Here is an 18326-nt window from a genome sequence, read left to right on the forward strand (position 1 = left end):
TTAAATGTGTAAATTGAATGTGTCAATGCCTTGTGCTCAAACTGAATGGTGTTTTATCCTAATCTTGCTCCCTCAAGTTTAAAAGGCTTGAACAGACAGAGATGAAAGTCTGCAGACTAAAAGCTACTTGCCTACATCTACTCCTTGGGTTTCATGTCCTTTAATATAAGCTGGGCCACTTCCTTAACTGCAAAGTTTTACAAAGTATAATAGATACAATCCAAATATTTGACCCATGCTCATTGGCCAGTTCCTCATGAAGACCTCTGCTTTTCCATTGCAGCTGTATGAGGGAATCTTTGATGACAGCTTTGAAATTGGAGGACGAGGGTTCCCTTATCACTTGGAAGACTTTGAGGCATACCCTTGTCTGCCCCAGCAGTCCAGTCTCCACAAAAAGACTCAGATGGGAGCACCGTGGTACCAAAGTGATGCCGATGTCTTTAACCTGTTTAAGGTGAGTCTCTACACTTGCACCAAGCTTCTCCTGAGCCAGCAGTTGCCAGTATGGCACCCTGAATGCATACAAGAATTTACTCTTAGCAAACTTCAGCTTTCATTGCTACTACTCATCTGTGCCTTGTTTGTCTGTGTAGCCATGCTCATGTGGGGACTGTGAGGAAAAAAAATGAAGCTTCTGCATAGTGCAAACCACTTGGTTAGAGAAAGACAGAGTAAAAATGAATAAACTTAGTTTAGGCTACCATATCTACAAAGGCAGAGTGGCAAGAATATCCCAGTAAGACCTGAAGACCTCACCATGTTTTGACTAAAGACTGTTTGTCTATCATTTTATTTGAAAACTCCTTTACCTTGTGTTCCATTGAGTCTTTTGCTACTTATCCTCAAAGCAGCTTTAATAAAAAGTAGATCTTCACAATTTGACTTTATACCTAACTGCCAAGACAGGAGACAAAATAATCCACTATCAGCACAATAGCCAGAATAAGATTAACAGCATATCTGCTAACTGAAACACTAGCAGTGATACTTCTAACAGAATGCTGTTAGACGAAATACATGCAAGTAAAAGCACCTCAGAATAGGAGAAGAGTGTAACAACACACTGAAAACAACCCAAAATGGAGCCTGAGTTGCACGAGCTCCTCAGGCTGACAGAACTCTACCTTACAAATACAGACCCTGATTGTCCCCAAAAAGCATGGTACTCTGCTGTCTTCTAGCTGCTTACTCCTAGATTATGTTGGATGCTACCTAAAGGAGATACCACTATATCTTAGTAATTATTGACCCTGTAGCACACTGTTCACAGTCATATACAGCCTCCACAGAAGAGTGAGGACCCATACTCTGCATGAAGGATTTTGATACTTCAAGAAAGTACAAGAGTTCTCAGTGACTTTCAGACCATTAAATCAAAGCAAGGACTACTCACAGGATCAAATGCATTCTTGTGGTGTGATGATGTCTTCTTCTCAATCCATGCACATGAGGGTGCATTCCATCCAATGTCCCCACCTTGCAAAGCACAGGCTCTGAAAGTCCAAGTCTCATTCAGACAAAAGCATACTAGGTTATGACCATGTTTTCCAGCAGTTTTCTAAACTGGGATTATTAAGAATAGTTTTGTGTGAACAGACCAGGCCATGGTAGCCTCCCCAAGCAGTCAGCACAGGTGAACTGAGTCACCACAGGCTTTTTTCACACCAGCTGACATCACTCCCCCATAAAAGGGGCTAGTCAGGGAGGGGTGCTCCTGAGTGCCTCCAGGGTAGTCTCAGCGTAGCCTGGGCATCATGTTGGTCCTTGCATTGTGCTGTATGCTGTTATCATTGGGTCAATAAGGTGCTCTGTTATCACCAGATGTAAGTGAAATTTGCCATGGGCTGTTACTGTTCCCTTTTCATGGTGCTTCTGTCAGTAACCTGTCCTTACCCTAGCCCAGGGAGGCTCTGTCTGTTTCTTCTTGGGGAGTGAGCGAGCAGTGTATGATCTCAGCCGCTGCTTGGGGCTGCACCACCACGGCCAGTCAGATTTTTCCATTCTAAAATTGTACAGATATTAAAAGCTTGGTTTATTTTTTTCATTGACTATGTGGCATCTGGGTCATTGTTAGGGTTAGGCAGGTAAAGCTGAGATTTACCTTTATGAGAAGTAGTGATTGGCCCCAGTGTTGCACAGAAGCTGTTTTTCATTCTTCACGCATTGGCCAGAGTCTAAGCTTGTAAGTCTGTGCATATGCATATAAAAAAAGCAGCTTTTAAAAATGTTTCAGCTACTTATGATACCTGCTATCACAAGGTATTTCCGATATTGCTTGCTGCCTTGTAGTTAGCACTGATTTACCCTCTTCACTGTTTTCCCAGCAATTGCGCATGAAGGTATTAACCAATGCTAGAATCAAGAAACCAGTTTCCTGTGTGCGACCAGGCTTTGAGAAAAAGCAGTACACCAGAAAAGAGGTTCTTGTTGGTAAGGAACAGACCTGTCCATCTCTTTGACTGAAGGGACTCTCTTCTCCCAGTTCTAGCCAGACTGTAGCTGAGACAGATGAGTTGCATCCTATTCTGTTTCTTGTTTGTGTATGAGAGGAACAGAGCTTGTGTCCAATGTGGACCTCATTTACAAGCCACAGAGAGAAGCTCAAATCTCTGTGCTGTGTTGGCTGTCCCTGTGTTCTGTGCTCTTCACAGAAAATGTAGTATGGTCCCCACTAGGACTTTCACAGTTTATTAAAATGAGTGCAACTCCATTTGAGCGTGCTGTCTCTCCCTGGATGAAGACCAAACTTGCTGGGTCTATCAGGCGAACCTCAGGTTAAACTCCATGCAGCTCTGTCTCATTACAGCTATGTTCCTCAAAGATACAGACACTGTCAAATTCTCACTGAAGAGCCAAGCCTGTCCACTCTTGTTCTGTTTCAGAAAGCATTTATGGTTTGTATTAGATTGTCTGTCAATGAAGAATTTCTGCTGGAGTTAGATACGCTGTTTTCTGAGGCATTGTTTGCTTTTCAGCAGAAAATCATGTTGACCATAGTGATTCTGCACCTCAGTCTGATAACACAAGGAAGCCAAAGCCACGAACCCTTTTTCCTGAGACCTGGATTTGGGATTTGGTTTCTGTCGGGTTGGTAACAGCCTCCTCCTGCCCTCCCTAGAGAGACCACTGGAGACTTCTGACTACTTCTGAGCAAGTTCTCTTCTCTCTCTTCCTGCTGTAGGGATGATGGACAAGCATCTGTCCAAGCTGTTGTACCTGACACCATCACAGAGTGGAATGCCAACACTTTCTGTGTTGCTGATACTGGCTTTGGGTTTTCACCTCTAACTGCTCTTAGGGTCTTCCAGCCTTTCTTTGTAGATCTATCACTGCCGTACTCTGTGATCCAAGGAGAGACTTTCATCCTAAAAGCCACTGTCTTCAACTACCTCAAGGACTGTATCCAGGTGAGTATTCCCCAATTGCACGCCTCTGTCACAGCAAAAACATGAGTCCAAAGGGGAATTATGAGTTTCTCAGGAGCCCCAGGTGCTGTTGCCTGGGCCAACAGTGCTGACACTGCACCAACATGTACTTGTACACCCCACCACGCCCAGGTGCGCACCACGCTGGTAGAGACCCCAGAACTGAAGGTGGAGGCCTGCCCAGGCTGCCGCTTCACCACCTGCCTCTGCATGAACGAAGCAAAGACCTTGGAGTGGAACGTGACAGCCACCAGGCTGGGTGAGGTTGAGCAGAGGGGCGTGTGGCAGCTAGCTGGGGTGAGGAGGGAGGCCTGGAAACTTGCCTTCCTCTGCCTGACAGCCCTCTGCCACAAGTGCTCAGCGGTGTGGCCCTGTGCTCCCTGCAGGCACAGTGAACGTCACCGTGAGCAGCCTGGCGGAAGATTCACACGATCTGTGTGACAACAGGATTGCTGTGACACCTTTGAGAGGGGAGAGAGACACCGTGATAAAACCTCTGCTGGTGAAGGTTAGCCAGACCTCAGGGTGGAGAACACCTGGGAACAGTGGGTTGTCTCCTGGGGCGGTTAGCAAGATGGAAAGAGGAGGTGTAGCCCTTTGTTCTTGGAAGCAGAAGGGCCCGCTAAGGCGTGCTGCCTGTCCTATCTGAACTACTCTCTTTCCATCTACAGCCAGGGGGTGTCCTGCAAGAGAAGACCCAAAATGCCTTTCTTTGTGCTGCAGGTATGAGACAAAAAAAACCCTGACTGCTATTGATCATGAGAGAAGGATGGAAGGGACAGGGCTATTGAAAGTACCCAGAGGTGGAGGGGACTTGTTAGGACAAGCAAGTGCTTGTGACACCATCCCTACCAGGGACAACGACCACTATAGCTAGTCCATGTCTGTCTTCTACCTGGCAAAGTTTCCTGTATTGAGGCACTTGTTTGCAAGCCCTGGCTTCTGTGACTCAACATCACACTTAGGCTCAACTAGGACTCCTTGGGATGTTGACACTTGTGTGCGGTATTTCTTCCATGGGATAAATTTCTGGGTTCTGACTTCCTCAGATAATACTGTATCTGAAGAGTTCTCCCTGACGCTGCCTGCAGAAGTACTGGAAGGATCTGGACGAGCCACTTTCTCTGTGATTGGTGAGAAAGGCTTTCCTTGCTTTTGGGTCTCCAGTGGGAAGAGTTTTCACATGCTTTGGCCTTAATAATGCATTGACCCTGTATTTCATGAGAGAAACTGTAAGGGGTGTGATATTTGCCTCAGAAATGTGGATCAAATAATCTTTTTCAGTATTTATTCCTCTCATAAGGAGTGATCCTGAGTGATCCCCAGATGGTGGGTTATCTCCTCTGACATCTGTCACTGACATCTGTCACTGCCATCTACCTTAGTGAACCAAAACCATCCCTGCAGATTTCCACTTCATTTGTCTCTGTAATTCTTTTCCCTCCTTGATACCCACTCAGGAATGACAGGTCTCTTCATATTTTTTTCAGATCCCTGCATCTTCACATTCCTTCCCTCCTCCCAGAACCATGATTTTTCTGTGCTGGCCTAATCTAGGAGGGGTCAGCAGAAATCTTAATCATGTCTGTTCAGTGAAGGGCTGGCTCTTTTCCTGGATATAGTAGAGTTTTGAGGAGGCAGCAGTTTCTTCATTTCATACCGCTCAATGTCTGTGCTTTTTCCTTTCTCCTGACCCTCCACCCCAAACTTAAGGGGACATCATGGGCCCAGCACTGCAGAATTTAGACCAGCTACTAGAGATGCCCTTTGGCTGTGGTGAACAGAACATGGTTCTGTTTGCACCAAACATCTTCATACTCCAATACTTGAACAAGACTAAACAACTGAACTCGGAAATTAAAAAGAGAGCACTGAAGTTCCTGAGAACAGGTAAACTTTGTCCTTCCTCCTTTTGCTGCAAAATGAAGATGTGGGGCACTGGTCTGGTGGGAAGGAGCAGGGAAGGAGTGGGAGCACTGCCAGATCTTTGAAAAAGGAGAGGGAAAGTGTGTTTCTGAAGAAGCAGGGCTGCTTCTGTCTCTGCCTGTTATCGAGGTACTAAGCCTGATTTTCTGTGGCTTGTTCCATTATCATTCCAAGGAAGACTGAAGTCCCTTGTGGAAACAGGGCATCAGTTGTTAAGTGAAATAGAGTGGCCTTTGGGGACAGACAGGAGCTTGGTAGCTTAGTGTTTCCCCATGTTTTAGGATATGTACTGTGGGTACCTGTCAGCTCTGCCCAGTATAATCTGAATTGAATACAGCGCTAGTGTCTGCGGCTCATTTTGCAATATGCTTCATGTTGGAGTGTGTCAGTCTCCCTATCCAACTACACTGCAAGCTCAGCATCAGCCTAATGATAGGATTTTACTTGCTTTTCTTCCACCTGTTGCTCCTGTACCACAGATTAGAAAAAATATCTGTGAGAGAGGGGCATACTCACATAATGGCAGCAACAGAGGGGGGAAGTGGAGGGTAAACAGCAAGACTGTGTGGATGGTGGAGGAAGAGCAAACAGATGCATACACCATTTTGCCCTCAGAGCATAAAGGCATGGCCTTGTTTCTTTCTGCGTGTCCCATAAAAAGTGCTTTCCTGAGTCCCAACAGGACTGGCAGAACTGCTGAAAAACACACAGGGTTTCATATTGGTCCCTTCTAGGAAAATCCTTTCTCCTCACACTTACAGCTGGTTTTATTCACAGCAAGGTGTCTGTGAGGGTTTCCTGGGGCATGAGGAGACAAAAGGTGGTTGAGCATGTCACTGTTTTGTAAACTACCAGGGCAGATATCAACAGTAGCTGCACACAGCAGCTCTAGTAGCATAGAGCAGCCACATGGAGCACTTCTAGTGATGCTTCTTGTGACGCTGATGCTTGAGATGTGTGGGGAACTGTAGGGTAGTAGGTTTGCCTCAATGTTTCTAGCTGTAGGACCTGGTGAAGTCTTCTGCTGTAAAGTCTTTCCACAGCAAAGATACTGTTTGGGATGCTACAGGCCCTCACACTGAGAGTTGTGTCGTGCCACCTGTCTTCATAGGTTACCAGCGTCAGCTGCTCTATAAACATCGTGATGGCTCCTACAGCGCCTTTGGGAAAGGTGACAAGAAGGGAAACACATGGTAAGTGACCAGAGTTGGAACTGTCATCCCAAATCTATTGTCCTTGTTGGTTCAGGGACTGCAGCCTAGAAGGCAAATCACATCCTGGGCTGCACCAAAAGAAGTGTGGCCAGCAGATCAAGAGAGGTGATTCTGCCCCTTTGCTCTGGTGAGACCCCACCTGGAATGCTGTGTCCAACTCTAGAGCGCTCAGCACAAAAAGGACAAGGACTTCTTGGAGGGGGCCATGAGGATGATCAGAGGGCTGGATCAGAGTTGGGCTTGTTCAGCCTGGAGAAGGGAAGGCTCCAGGAGACCATGTAGCAGCCTTCCAGTACCTAAAAGAATCTATGGGAAAGCTGTGGAAGGATTGTTTGTAAGGGCGTGTAGCGATAGGATGAGGAGCAATGGTTTTAAACTAGAGAAGGGTAAGTTTAGATCAGACATTGGAAGAAGCTCTTCACTATGAGGGTGGTGAGACACTGGAACAGGTTGCTCAGATAGGCAGTGTAAACCCCATCTCTGGAGTCATTCAAGGCCAGGCTTGATGAAGCTCTAAGAAACTTGATCTAATTACAGATGTCCCTGCTTACTGCAGAGGGGTTGGACTAGACCATCTTTCTCATTCTGAGATTCCCTTGTGTTCTGCCCGCAGGCTGACAGCTTTTGTAGTCAGGTCCTTTGGACAAGCCAGCTCATATATTTACATCAATAAGAATCATGTGCACAGCGCTCTGCTCTGGCTGCAGAAGCACCAGCTGCCCAGTGGCTGCTTCCGGAGTGTGGGGAAGCTCTTCAACAACGACCTGAAGGTATGGCTGACAGACACAGGAGGGAGAGCAGGAGGAACACAAGGAAGAAGCACAGGGTTGCTTCCCCAGGCTCTTCCATTGTGTGCAGCAGCACGAAGCCCCATGGTCTAGAACAGCCGAGGCAGCTTCCCTGAGCAGAATGAAAAAGTGTGGCCTAAACCAGCAGGCATTTCTTCTGTGGGAGGCTTAAATCTCTGCTAGGCTTTCTTCACTTGTACTCTGCCCAAAAGGCACCATGGTTAATTATGCAGAGGCACTTCAAGGTCACAGGGAGAAATGTTTTCATTTTTTAGTGCTTGTCTAGAATGCCCTTGTTGAATTCTCCCTCTTCTCATGCCTTACAACAGGCAATACTATCCAGATAGGTCTATGTGCTCTAATGTGGGGATATCTGAAGACACAGTTGTCCCTCAATAAGTATGTCCCTCATACCACCCAATAAATACAACTTCCCCTGGCACCCCCAAAATGATCCCTGCAGCATAGCTGGAAATGAACCAAACTCCTGGTGAACATGCCCTGGTGCTCAGGTACCAACCAGCATGCATGCAGTATGGCAATACTTGAGTTCATTTGTCATTGTAAGAGTAAGATAGTCCAGACTGGTCACACTGTAAAGTCACCCATATGAAACACAAGGCAGGGTTATGGAAGAAAACAGGCTGCTGTTTTAGCAAACCAAAATGTTACACTTTTGTACTACTTCCAAATTTTAAGAGAAAAAACCAGAGTGTACATGTGGACTGTTCATCTTTGTCTGGCTTCCAGTAATTTCTCAGCTCGAGCTCTCTATTTGAACAGAACTTTCTGCAATAGGTTTTGACCCCTCCATGCCCCTTATACTTCAATGTTTCTGCTAATCAGTGTTTTAGATGTCTTGTCTCATGACTGAGAATGCAAGCAGAACTTCCCCAGGAATTCACATCCTCTGATAGAAAAAGAGGCTCCTTTGAGCCTGTTTATCCATATTAACCTGGAGCTTCTCACTATCAGCTAAATTATGTGTAAGCTTGCATTGCACATGCAATTCCTGCACCCAAAAAACCTGGTTCAAGTGTCCAGTTGTAACATATTTAATAAAATAAATACCTTAGAAAGGCATGAAGTATATTGCTATGAGAAGGTATGCCTAGGCTGTACACAAAATATGGCTCTGAGGCTGCCCTCAACACCAGACTTTCATGATATTCAGTGAGTGAACCTGGAGTGCTTTCCTTCAGTCCCCACATGTCCAAGGATGGCCAGGGGCATGCTGCTCTACTGTCTCAGATACACCACCAGTTCCAGGGGTTACACAGGCACTGGGAGGACTCGATTTGTCCGTTTCTGATGTTTGTGTGACTTGCAGGGTGGTGTGGACGATACCATCTCACTAACAGCCTATATTGCTGCTGCACTGGTAGAGCTCCAGCTGGAGAAGAATGTAAGTCACATCCAAACCCTTGTAGCATGTTCCACCCTTCATTACATCTGTGGTTTCAGGGAATATCCAGCTTGAGCTGGTGAAAGGTTCTGTCCTGTCCTGCCTTTGTACACAATAAGCTCAACAGGGAATTTTTTAACTTGGTAAGGAATTCTTAATATAAGCAAAGTAGACCATCTGCCATTCCCAGCTGATATCAGGGGAAACAATTGTCTCTGAAAATGGCTCAGGGTCTGCAAGGAGAGGCAATAATTTTCTTTAAACTGACCAATATAGCTAAGAGGAGAAAAAAAAATCACCTTTCAGATATGCACCCCTCTTCCTCCTTCAGACCTCACATTAAAGCAGTGATCTTAAAGACAAATGTAGACTGTTCTAGCCACAATGGGCTGCTACTCCAGCCTTACTGATAGATGTCTCTGTGGCTGGTGTCACCACCACAGTTTTAGGCTTTTTGATAAGAGAGTGGCCTATATGGCAACAGGCTTGCTGGTGTCACATTGGATTCATCTTTATCAAAGGGGGAAAACGGGTTTTTGCCCAGGAGGTTGGGGTCTCATCGACATAACTTTAAACTAGACTTGAAGAGGAAGGGGATAATATCAGGCTTGCCTGAGACAAGCTGTTGAATGAGAGGCTAAGATCAGAGGAACAGGGTGTCAGGGACTGCCCTCAGCCTGTTACTCAGAGAAGTGCTGGGTACACTGCAGCACACTTGGAGTCTAGCAGAGATGAGTCAGGGGCTCCTGAGGTATCTACAGAACCTGAAAGTGCACAAATCCATTGGACCTGATGGAAATGCATCTGCAGGTCCTGAGGGAACTGGCAGATGAAGTGGCTAAGTCACTCTCTGTCATACTGAGAAATTGTGATAGTCCAGTGAAGTTCCCACTGACTGGAAAATGGGAAACATAACGCCCATCTTTAAAAAGGAAAAAAAGGAAGACTTAGGGAAATACTGGATGTTCAGTCTCACCTCTGTGCCTGACAAGGTTATGGAGCAGATCCTCCTGGAAACTATGCTCAGGCACACGGAAAATAAGGAGGTGATCAGTGACAGCCAACATGGCTTCACTAAGGGCAAATTGAGAGAGAGATAGCCCTTTGTACTAAGTCCAGAGAAGGGCTGCTAAGATGAGAAGGCTGAAGCACCTTTCCTGTGAAGACAGGCTGAGAGTTGGGCTTGTTCAGCCTGGAGAAGAGAAGGCTTCAGGGACACCTTATTGCAGCCTTCCAGTACTTAAAGGGGACCTACAGGAAGGCTGAAGAGGGACTTTTTATAAGGTCATGGAGTGATAGGATAAAGGGTAATGGTTTTAAATTGGAAAAGGAGATATTTCAATTAGATATTAGGTGGAAATTCTTCATTCTGAGGGTGGTGAGACACTGGAAGAGGTTGCCCAGAGAAGCTGTGGATATCTCCTCCCTGGAAGTGTTCAAGGCCAGGTTGGATGGTGATTTGAGCAACGTGGTCTAGTGGGAGGTGTCCCTGCCCATGGCAGGGGATTAGAACTAGATAATTAAGGTCCCTTCCAACCCAAACCATTCTGTGATTCTATAAGAAGTTGCAAAAGCAACATCTTACCCCCTCAGGAGTAGAGACTCACAGCATGGAGGTCTCACAGTTCTGAGACAGTGTGTTACCAGACATTTGCTACAACTGGATTCTCTGGGGTATTAATAACCCTCTGTCCCAGCAATACCCCTGGTCAAATCTTTGTTCTCAACAGTTAGAGGTGCTTTGTCCACTCTAGTTCATGTTCCACAGCCCTGAAAGAGATGTTTAGCACTGAAATAAACCAAGTGTGTACCTGGGATGCTTGAGGGTTGGGAATAGATTTTTCACAACAAAAAGCAGTTGGAGGAAATTCACTGGGTTTGGATTCCTTTCTCAGGACACCATGCTGGATAATGCCTTACGTTGCCTCAAGAATGTAGCACTTGATAAGACAAGCCTGTATGTCAAGGCCTTGATGGCTTATGTCTTCACACTGAGCAAGGATGTGGAGATGAGAGATCAGCTCCTGGATGCGCTAGAGAAGGAAACTGGTAGGTTGTTCCTATTTAGAAGATTTTGGGTTCTAGAGATAATGACTGTGTTTAAGGCCTGATACATGTAGGATTTAATTGTAGTGGCTTGGGAAATTTAACTGTTTCCAGATTGGCTTTTCTGTCAGAAAATGGTGATGTATTGAAGCTGTGAAAGCCTTTAGCTTTCTCAGTCCTAGGAAAGAATTTCCAGTTAAAATCAGCAGAGGTGATCCATGCTTAATTTGTGTGGTCAAAGTAACTTGCTTGAGTTGTAGTGCTTCCATCATTCTTCAGTAATGCTCATAAAGTACAAGAGATCTTGCAGAGGAAACTTCCTTCACCGTGTCTATTCAGCTGCTGGCCAGGACATCTACTGGCAGAAGTCAAACTTTTTGACTGCTTCCCTGTTGCTACTCTGCTCAGCTCAGGGCCTGGGGTGGATGCATCTTTACTGCTGGATCTTCCTTTTGTCTCTAACTTGGGGAAAAATTCTACTTCTATCCTGAATGAGGAAGCCAGGTGGGGATTTCAATATTGTCTGATTTGGCTTAAATAAGTTCCACCCTGCATCCGTTCATCTGGCAGTATGGTGAACTACACTGGGAACTGAAAAACAGCACAGAACCAAAAAGGGGGAGAGGATTTTTCAGGTGCAGAGTGGAGTGCTCTGCATAGCCACCCACGCTGCCCAGCTGGCTTCCCAGGGTGGGAACTGGAGGAAGTAGAGCTAGTGGGCGAACTGGAGGAAGTAGAATTGCACACACTGAGTGCAACACTTCTCAGAGCTGCCTCTGAGACAGTACATAGGGAACAAGTGACTGGAGCACATCCTCATTGATGCCCAGGCAGTCTTGTGCTTCTATCCTGCCAAGCACTTTGGAGAATGTCCCATTAAGGCCTGAGGGCATGGAGTGCTACACACTGCCTGCAGGTCAAGTGATAGTTTTCTCTGGCTCTTGCTTCCACTGCTAATAGTTAGCAATGACCTGGCAAGAGAAATGGAGTTGTGAGTGAAAGGTGGTGTCCTACATGTTTAAATGTGTCTGTGTTACACCTACTGAGTCTGAGGATGTGATTGCAGTCCATTTGCCTGCTGGAGAATTGCTTCTTGAGAGGATTGTTTTCTGGTGGTTAGAGACACCTTCTGTGGCCAGGTGGCTGAGATTCTGTTATCCTCACTAACAGGATTACAGCAGAATCTCAAACAGGAGTTTGGTGCTTTTTAAAGAATCAAGGTTAATCTGCAGGTCACCTGTAGCTGCACCTCCTAGAGACCTTCTACCACTTAGAGGAAAAAATTGTTCTGCTGTCATGGTTTTGCCTCAGCTGTCAGCTAAGCACCATGCAGCTGCTCCTTCACTTCCTCCTCTGTGGGATGGGGGAAAGAATCAGAAGGGTGAAAATGAGAAAACTGGTGTGTTGAGATAAAGACAGTTTAATAGGTAGAGCAAAAGCCACACACACAAGCAAAGCAAGGAATTCATGCACAACTTCCCATCAGCAGGCAGGTGTTCAGCCATTCCCAGGCAAGCAGGGCTCCATCATGCATAATAGTCACTTGGGAAGACAAACGCCAGCACTCGGAATGTACCCCTCTTTCCCAGCTTTATATGCTGAACATGACACCATGTGTTAAGGAATATCCCTTTGGGGATATCAGTTGGGGTCAGCTGTCCTGGTGATGTCCCCTCCCAATTCCTTGAGCACCCCCAGCCCACTCAGTGATGGGGTGGTGTGAGCAGCAGCAAAGCCCTTGGCTCTGTGTAAGCTGCTGCTCAGCAGTAACGAAAACATCCCTGTGTTACCAACACTTTTCAGCACAAATCCAAAGCACAGCCCCACTCTTCTTCTCTTCCACTCATCAGCAGTGCTCCTGACATCGCATTCCAGTAGTGAAGAATCTTCTTCTTCTATGATTGAGACAGTAGCCTACATCCTCCTGGCTCATGTCTCCAAACCAGGCGTGGCATTCAGTGAAGCCTCAGTGAGCAAGCTCGTGCACTGGCTCAGTGGAAAAAGGAATTCCTTTGGTGGATTTGCTTCCACACAGGTAACAATCTGGGGAAAGTTATGGGAGAAGGTGAGACATACAGTGGCTGGAGTGATGTGCACATCTCTCCTGTGCAAGTCACTTGAGATCCATCCTTTGCAGACAGGCGTACATGAGCCCTGCTTGGGAGGGGGAATGCCATGAGGAAAGTTACTTTTCACTGTGTGGTGTAACTGGGCTTCCCCAGGGCCTGGGACTGATAACCCTAGGGCTCAGGAGCCATCTTTCCCAGGTAATGGAAGTCATTCTGCTGCCTGTGGTCTAGTACAACAGATCTTTTACTGCATGGCTCATCAGCAAAGTGACTTTCTCTCTTCCTTCAGGACACAGTTGTTAGCCTGCAGGCCCTCTCTCAGTATGCTGCCCTGATTCCTCAGGAGATCAGAGATGTAAAGGTGACAGTGAAAGGCAAAGAAGCTTCTCTATTGGAGTTCCATGTGCACAGGAACAACAAGTTGGTCCTGCATCAGGCATCTCTCCTTGCAGTCCCAGGGATGTACACAGTGCAGGCAACTGGCAGCGGCTGCGTTTATGTACAGGTGAGTATATATAAGGAACTGAGCTGTCAGGTTTTGCCACTGGCTATTCAAGTGAAGTTTGGCTCTAAGTGGGCCTCAAATTCTGACCAGGATTTGGCTTTCTAGGCAGAGTCCTGTCAAGCTTGAAGCACCTCAGGTGTTAACTCTGTTGGCATGCTTTTATTGCAACCATCTATGCTGTCTTCCCAGAAATGTCTCAGCTTTCCTATCCCATGCTACAGAGCTATGTCATTATTAAGAGATCAGTAGATCTGAAGTCAGGAGAGATGAGATGCAGAACAGAACTTGTTTCTATATCAAACACATTGCTGATATCACTGCTTCAGGAGCTGAGCACTGTCATAATATTTTTTGGGTTGTTATGTGCAGAGATGAGGAGTGATGTAGGACCAAGGTCATCTTATCCCAGTACAGCAACACAAATGGTCCATTAGGAGAATACATCTCTTTTTTTGTCTGGAAGCTAGGATAGTGGCCTGCTTATGAGCCATTCATGCAGCAAGAACTTAAGTTACTCCCTGTGAAAATATCCCTCACTGGGTCACTTCTATTCAGCCATGTCTTATGATGCTCACAGGGAATCTGTGCGTAGAACAGAGGACACAATGATTCTTTATTGTTAATACACATTAGGAGGTAACTAGGCCTCATACTACTTGGCTACACTAGAGTATACTCAGCAAGCATAAGAAATCTGATGAGTATCTGCTGGCCAGTCCCCAGACAGGTGGAGGAAGATGCTGCTCTTTGGAGAAGAGTGATCAGCCCTTTTTGCCAAGTTGTCCTCTTCCGATTCTTTGCCAACTGTGTTAGCTACTGGCTACCTATTTGATAAAAGCTGGAGGTACAGGTAGCCCTTTAGCTCATATGAAGAAGCACTGGGACATTTCACAGAGATGTTTTCTCCCTCACCAGACCACTTTGTACTATAACATCCCACCACCAAAAACAGAAGAGGTTTTTGACCTGGATGTGGAAACAGAACCAAAAGACTGTGATGGTGTCAGAAAACAGATTGACATCCATGTGTCTGTCAGGTATGAATTCCCTTGAGACTCTTTCTTCAGTGTAAAGGAGCAAGAGCCCCAGTAGTATGACCAGAACCCTATAAAAAAAACCCTGTCTGTGTAGATAAAGGCATAAGGGAAGAACCTCTTCACAGATCCCAAAGAGATCATGAATAAAGACCCGGAGAAGCGCGATAATGCACTGGCTGTGGCTTGCAGAATCACAGCGACTATCTCAGTCAGCTCAGCAGCCCCTAGAGCATTAGGAGTTGAGATGGTAGCATTCCCAAGAGCCAGAGCTCCCCCTGCCCCCGAGGACGTTTGGCAGCCTGGGTTGAACCAGCTCTGAGGTGCATTCTCAGACAGCAGAAACTCCAGTCCCTATCCATATTATACTTGCCTGCACCTGGCTAGGATGAGTGTCTTGGTCTATATTCTCCATGCTTTATTGTCCTGAGAAAGAACAATGCCAACACTGCTGCTCTACCAACCTGTTGCAAGCATGAAAGATCACTTCCACCTGTTGGAGATGGCAGGATGAAGATTACCCATAAACACATTTGTTACACAATCTGTCTCCATATTGAGCAAGCAGATGGGGGTGATTTTCTGAGCCTTTCTCCCATCAGTTAGACATGCTGCTGAGGTTCGTTAGCATCTCCTAGAAATGCTGTGATGATGCCCACATCTAACAAGCTTCCCTCATGCCTTTTCTTCAGCTACGTAGGGGACCGTGAGACCAGTAACATGGCCCTGGTGGAGGTGGAGATGCTGTCAGGGTTCATTCCTGTGAAGAGCTCTGTGCGTGCGGTAAGACTTTTTCCTCTGGCCTTCCCTCAAGAGACATGTACAAAAATATTTTCCAAAAGTTGCTCAGCCAGAAATATCCAAACGTCTTAAGAACTGGCAGCTACTTATCTTGCTACAAATTAACTAGGCAAACACAGATACAGCTGGCTATTTCAGAAGGCAACTTTCCACTTGCACAACTGATTGTGCAGTTTTTCATGTGAGGTTCAAAGGAACTGAAAAGCACCTAGAGTCACCTGGGTGCTCTGAGACCTTTTGCTCTTTCACAAAAGATAAAGTCAAGTCTTCTATCTGGCCATCTTGAATCTTAAATAAAGATGGTATTGTTTTGAATGTGTTAAAAGTAACAGAATTTTCTTTTCTTATTTTCAGAGATTATGATAAACCTTAAATCAGATCTTTCAGAACTAGATATCTGGGTGCTCTGAGACCCTTTGCTCTTGCCAAGGCCATTTGTAGGGATAGTCCATAAAGCAGTGTTGAATCCCATAGAGCATGCCATTGAATGACTCTTTGTTCCTGGGCATGGACAGAAAGAGCCATCATAGCTTCCTACTGCATGTGCTGGGAGTAGGAATGCAGCTCAAGGACACTTGTTCCAGGCAAAGGCTCCGTGTGCTCCCAGCAGTCTCAGTGCCATTGTAGCTGGGGAAAGCAGGCCTTCCCCTGACCAGGCAAAGTGCTTTAGTCAGCAGTGGTTCACTGACAAATGCCAGCAAGGGGGAATGCCAATGAGCTGATGCTGGCCAAGCTCATCTCTTGTCTTCCTCTACAGCTGGAGAAGATACCACTGGTGAAAAGGACAGAGATAAAACCAGACAAAGTCACAGTCTACTTGGAAGAGGTGAGAGGAATACCACAGGGATCCTCCCATTCAAGGAGTAGCAGCTGCAGTAATTTGCATTGGGACTCTCAGAGATCAGAAATACCAATCTCTAGGCTGGTCAAGCAGGCTAAAATTTTGGCAAAAGAAGAAGAGAGTGCAAGAACCTGGAAAGATAAAGAAGTCTTTGGTGCACTGGGAATAAAGTTGGTGTGTAGGTGACACTGAAATGGCTAGTGCATTTCTGCTTACTTTTACTCTTCTCTACAGCTGGGTGAAACTTGTTTGAAGTTTACCATCTCAGTGGAACAAGATGTTGAAGTGAAAAACCTGAAAGCAGCAACAGTGCGTGTCTACGACTACTATAAGCCAGGTAGGCTAAGAGGAACTATTATACCCCCCAGACACAGACACAGGACTGTGTCTGCCCCTTAGTCCCTTATTTCCCTTTTTCCTCCTGCAACTCCAAGCTTGGGTTTCCTCTGTACAAAACTTCAATGTGCAAGTAGCAGAATCGTTGCTTTTCTGTTCCTGAGATGAAACTGTGGGGCACTGTGATTATGTTGTGGTGTGTAAGCGTTCAAAACGACTGTGTGTTTTACTTCCTCTAGCTTCAAGCTGCATCTCTATGGAAAGAAAGCTTCTCTGTTAATTTACCATGTCTTCCCCAGCTCCTTCACTCTCTTCAAAATACTTAAGCATTTATTTAAAATCAGTGCCACCACATACTGCCACCCTGATCCACCAGAAGGCAGAATTTAGTTCTATGCTTTTAATGTATAGTGTAATAATCCATGGGGATTATTATCAGCAGCCTGGTCTAGTGGAGGGTGTCCCTCCCCATGGGAGGAGGATGGAACTAGGTGGGCTTTAAGGTCCCTTCAAATCCAAACCATTCTGTGATTCCATGATTCTATATCTCAGTGGACAACAGGAAACTAATTTATTAACCTTTAAAGGTCTAAATGAACTTTGAGCACACAAAAGAGAAATCTTGGAGTCATTTTGAGTCTCTGATTATTCTGTGCTCGTTATGAGCCAAAACAGCAGATGGAACATTAAGAATTGTTTTATAAAAAAAAAAAAAATTGAGAACAAAATGGAAAAACTGCCACTGGAGATTTAGAGAGCTGCACCACAGGCACCTGTTGTATACTGAATTCCATCCTTGTTCCCCCTTGCATACCATGTCCAGAAAAGAGGGAGACTTCTTAAGCCAGCCCTCACAGAGCTAAATATTGTCACCTAATATGGTCTCTCTTTGCTATTACAACCTGTACAATAATTTTTGTGCTTAGTGCATACAATTTAAAAATTATCTGACATGAAAATGCTAATTACCAGAAAAAAGCAAGGCTATGGGGACACACTATGGCAAGGTTCTCTATTTACAGAGATTTCCTTGCATTAGCAAGTTTCACAGTGCATAAAAGGGTCTTACACAGCTGCACATGAGACATGGGGGGAGGCAGACGGTTGTTCCGACCCACTGTAGATGTTTTTCTGTTCCTGCATTCAGAGTCTGACTAGTCAGAAATTAAGGGGGTGGAATGGTTGTAAAGAGAAGGACTCTTGGCTCTGCACTACCATTCAGTTCAGCAGCTCACCACCCTTTCTCTTTTGTTTCCACAGATGACCGCACAGCAGGAGAATACATCTTCCCTTGCCGTTCAGGTGAGTGTTAACAGGGAACTGCTGAAACAGAGCAGAGAACTGGTGGTAAGCAAGCAAGGCTGCCCACCTCTGCTCTGTATTTAACTCTATCATGTCCTGCAGAGCCTTCTTGGTCTGCAGGTTGAATTGGGATCTTCTGTACTAGTTGTGGGCACAGTTTCTAGTCCAGATAAAAACTCAATGCAGACCAAGGCTTGAGCATGCTGTGGAAGATTTAAAAGGATCTATTTTTATTGGATTTCCATACATTTCTCACATGTGCAGTCCTTGCAACATCCAAAATCTGAATGCAGCTTGAAATGCCTGTGTCAATCACAAAAAGATGTTGCAACTCATCCCCTAAGGTCTCTCAGTCCTTAGATAGCTTCCTAAAAATTTGTCATGCACTTTGCCTTTTCTTGCTCTTCCTTCCCACAGATGTCTCGAAGAAGGGTTCCTACTAGAACACCCTGGCTCTGCAACCAATGATCTTGAGGTTTCTGCATCCAGAAGGAAAACTTCATTGCTTTGGCTCTACTCTTCCCTGCTGTGTTGGACACACGCTATTTCTTTTCATCTATGCCCTGAGTTTCTACCTGTAACCTGGCTTGATACACAGCCATTTGGGTTAAAGGGAAATAAAGTATGTGGA

General features: G+C 45.6%; 1 protein-coding gene across 1 annotated transcript in view; it reads left to right on the forward strand.

Annotated features, from left to right (window-relative positions):
- LOC311192757 (alpha-2-macroglobulin-like protein 1) overlaps window positions 1-18326 on the forward strand; it is a gene marked incomplete at its 5' end in the record, with an annotated part of 32686 nt that extends 14360 nt beyond the window's left edge. The window contains 21 exons of the mRNA XM_084265332.1: window positions 284-457; window positions 2328-2433; window positions 2982-3090; window positions 3185-3410; window positions 3561-3687; window positions 3815-3936; window positions 4100-4151; window positions 4478-4561; window positions 5142-5318; window positions 6466-6547; window positions 7182-7338; window positions 8687-8761; window positions 10657-10810; window positions 12658-12842; window positions 13166-13381; window positions 14297-14418; window positions 15108-15198; window positions 15974-16042; window positions 16292-16394; window positions 17654-17695; window positions 18113-18326. Coding sequence (XP_084121458.1) covers window positions 284-457; window positions 2328-2433; window positions 2982-3090; window positions 3185-3410; window positions 3561-3687; window positions 3815-3936; window positions 4100-4151; window positions 4478-4561; window positions 5142-5318; window positions 6466-6547; window positions 7182-7338; window positions 8687-8761; window positions 10657-10810; window positions 12658-12842; window positions 13166-13381; window positions 14297-14418; window positions 15108-15198; window positions 15974-16042; window positions 16292-16394; window positions 17654-17695; window positions 18113-18138 — 2499 coding nt within the window. The 3' untranslated portion in view covers window positions 18139-18326. The remainder of the gene's footprint in view (window positions 1-283; window positions 458-2327; window positions 2434-2981; window positions 3091-3184; window positions 3411-3560; window positions 3688-3814; window positions 3937-4099; window positions 4152-4477; window positions 4562-5141; window positions 5319-6465; window positions 6548-7181; window positions 7339-8686; window positions 8762-10656; window positions 10811-12657; window positions 12843-13165; window positions 13382-14296; window positions 14419-15107; window positions 15199-15973; window positions 16043-16291; window positions 16395-17653; window positions 17696-18112) is intronic.

This window comes from Gallinula chloropus (genome assembly GCF_964237585.1).
Source record: "Gallinula chloropus genome assembly, chromosome: 1".
Lineage (NCBI taxonomy): Eukaryota > Metazoa > Chordata > Aves > Gruiformes > Rallidae > Gallinula > Gallinula chloropus.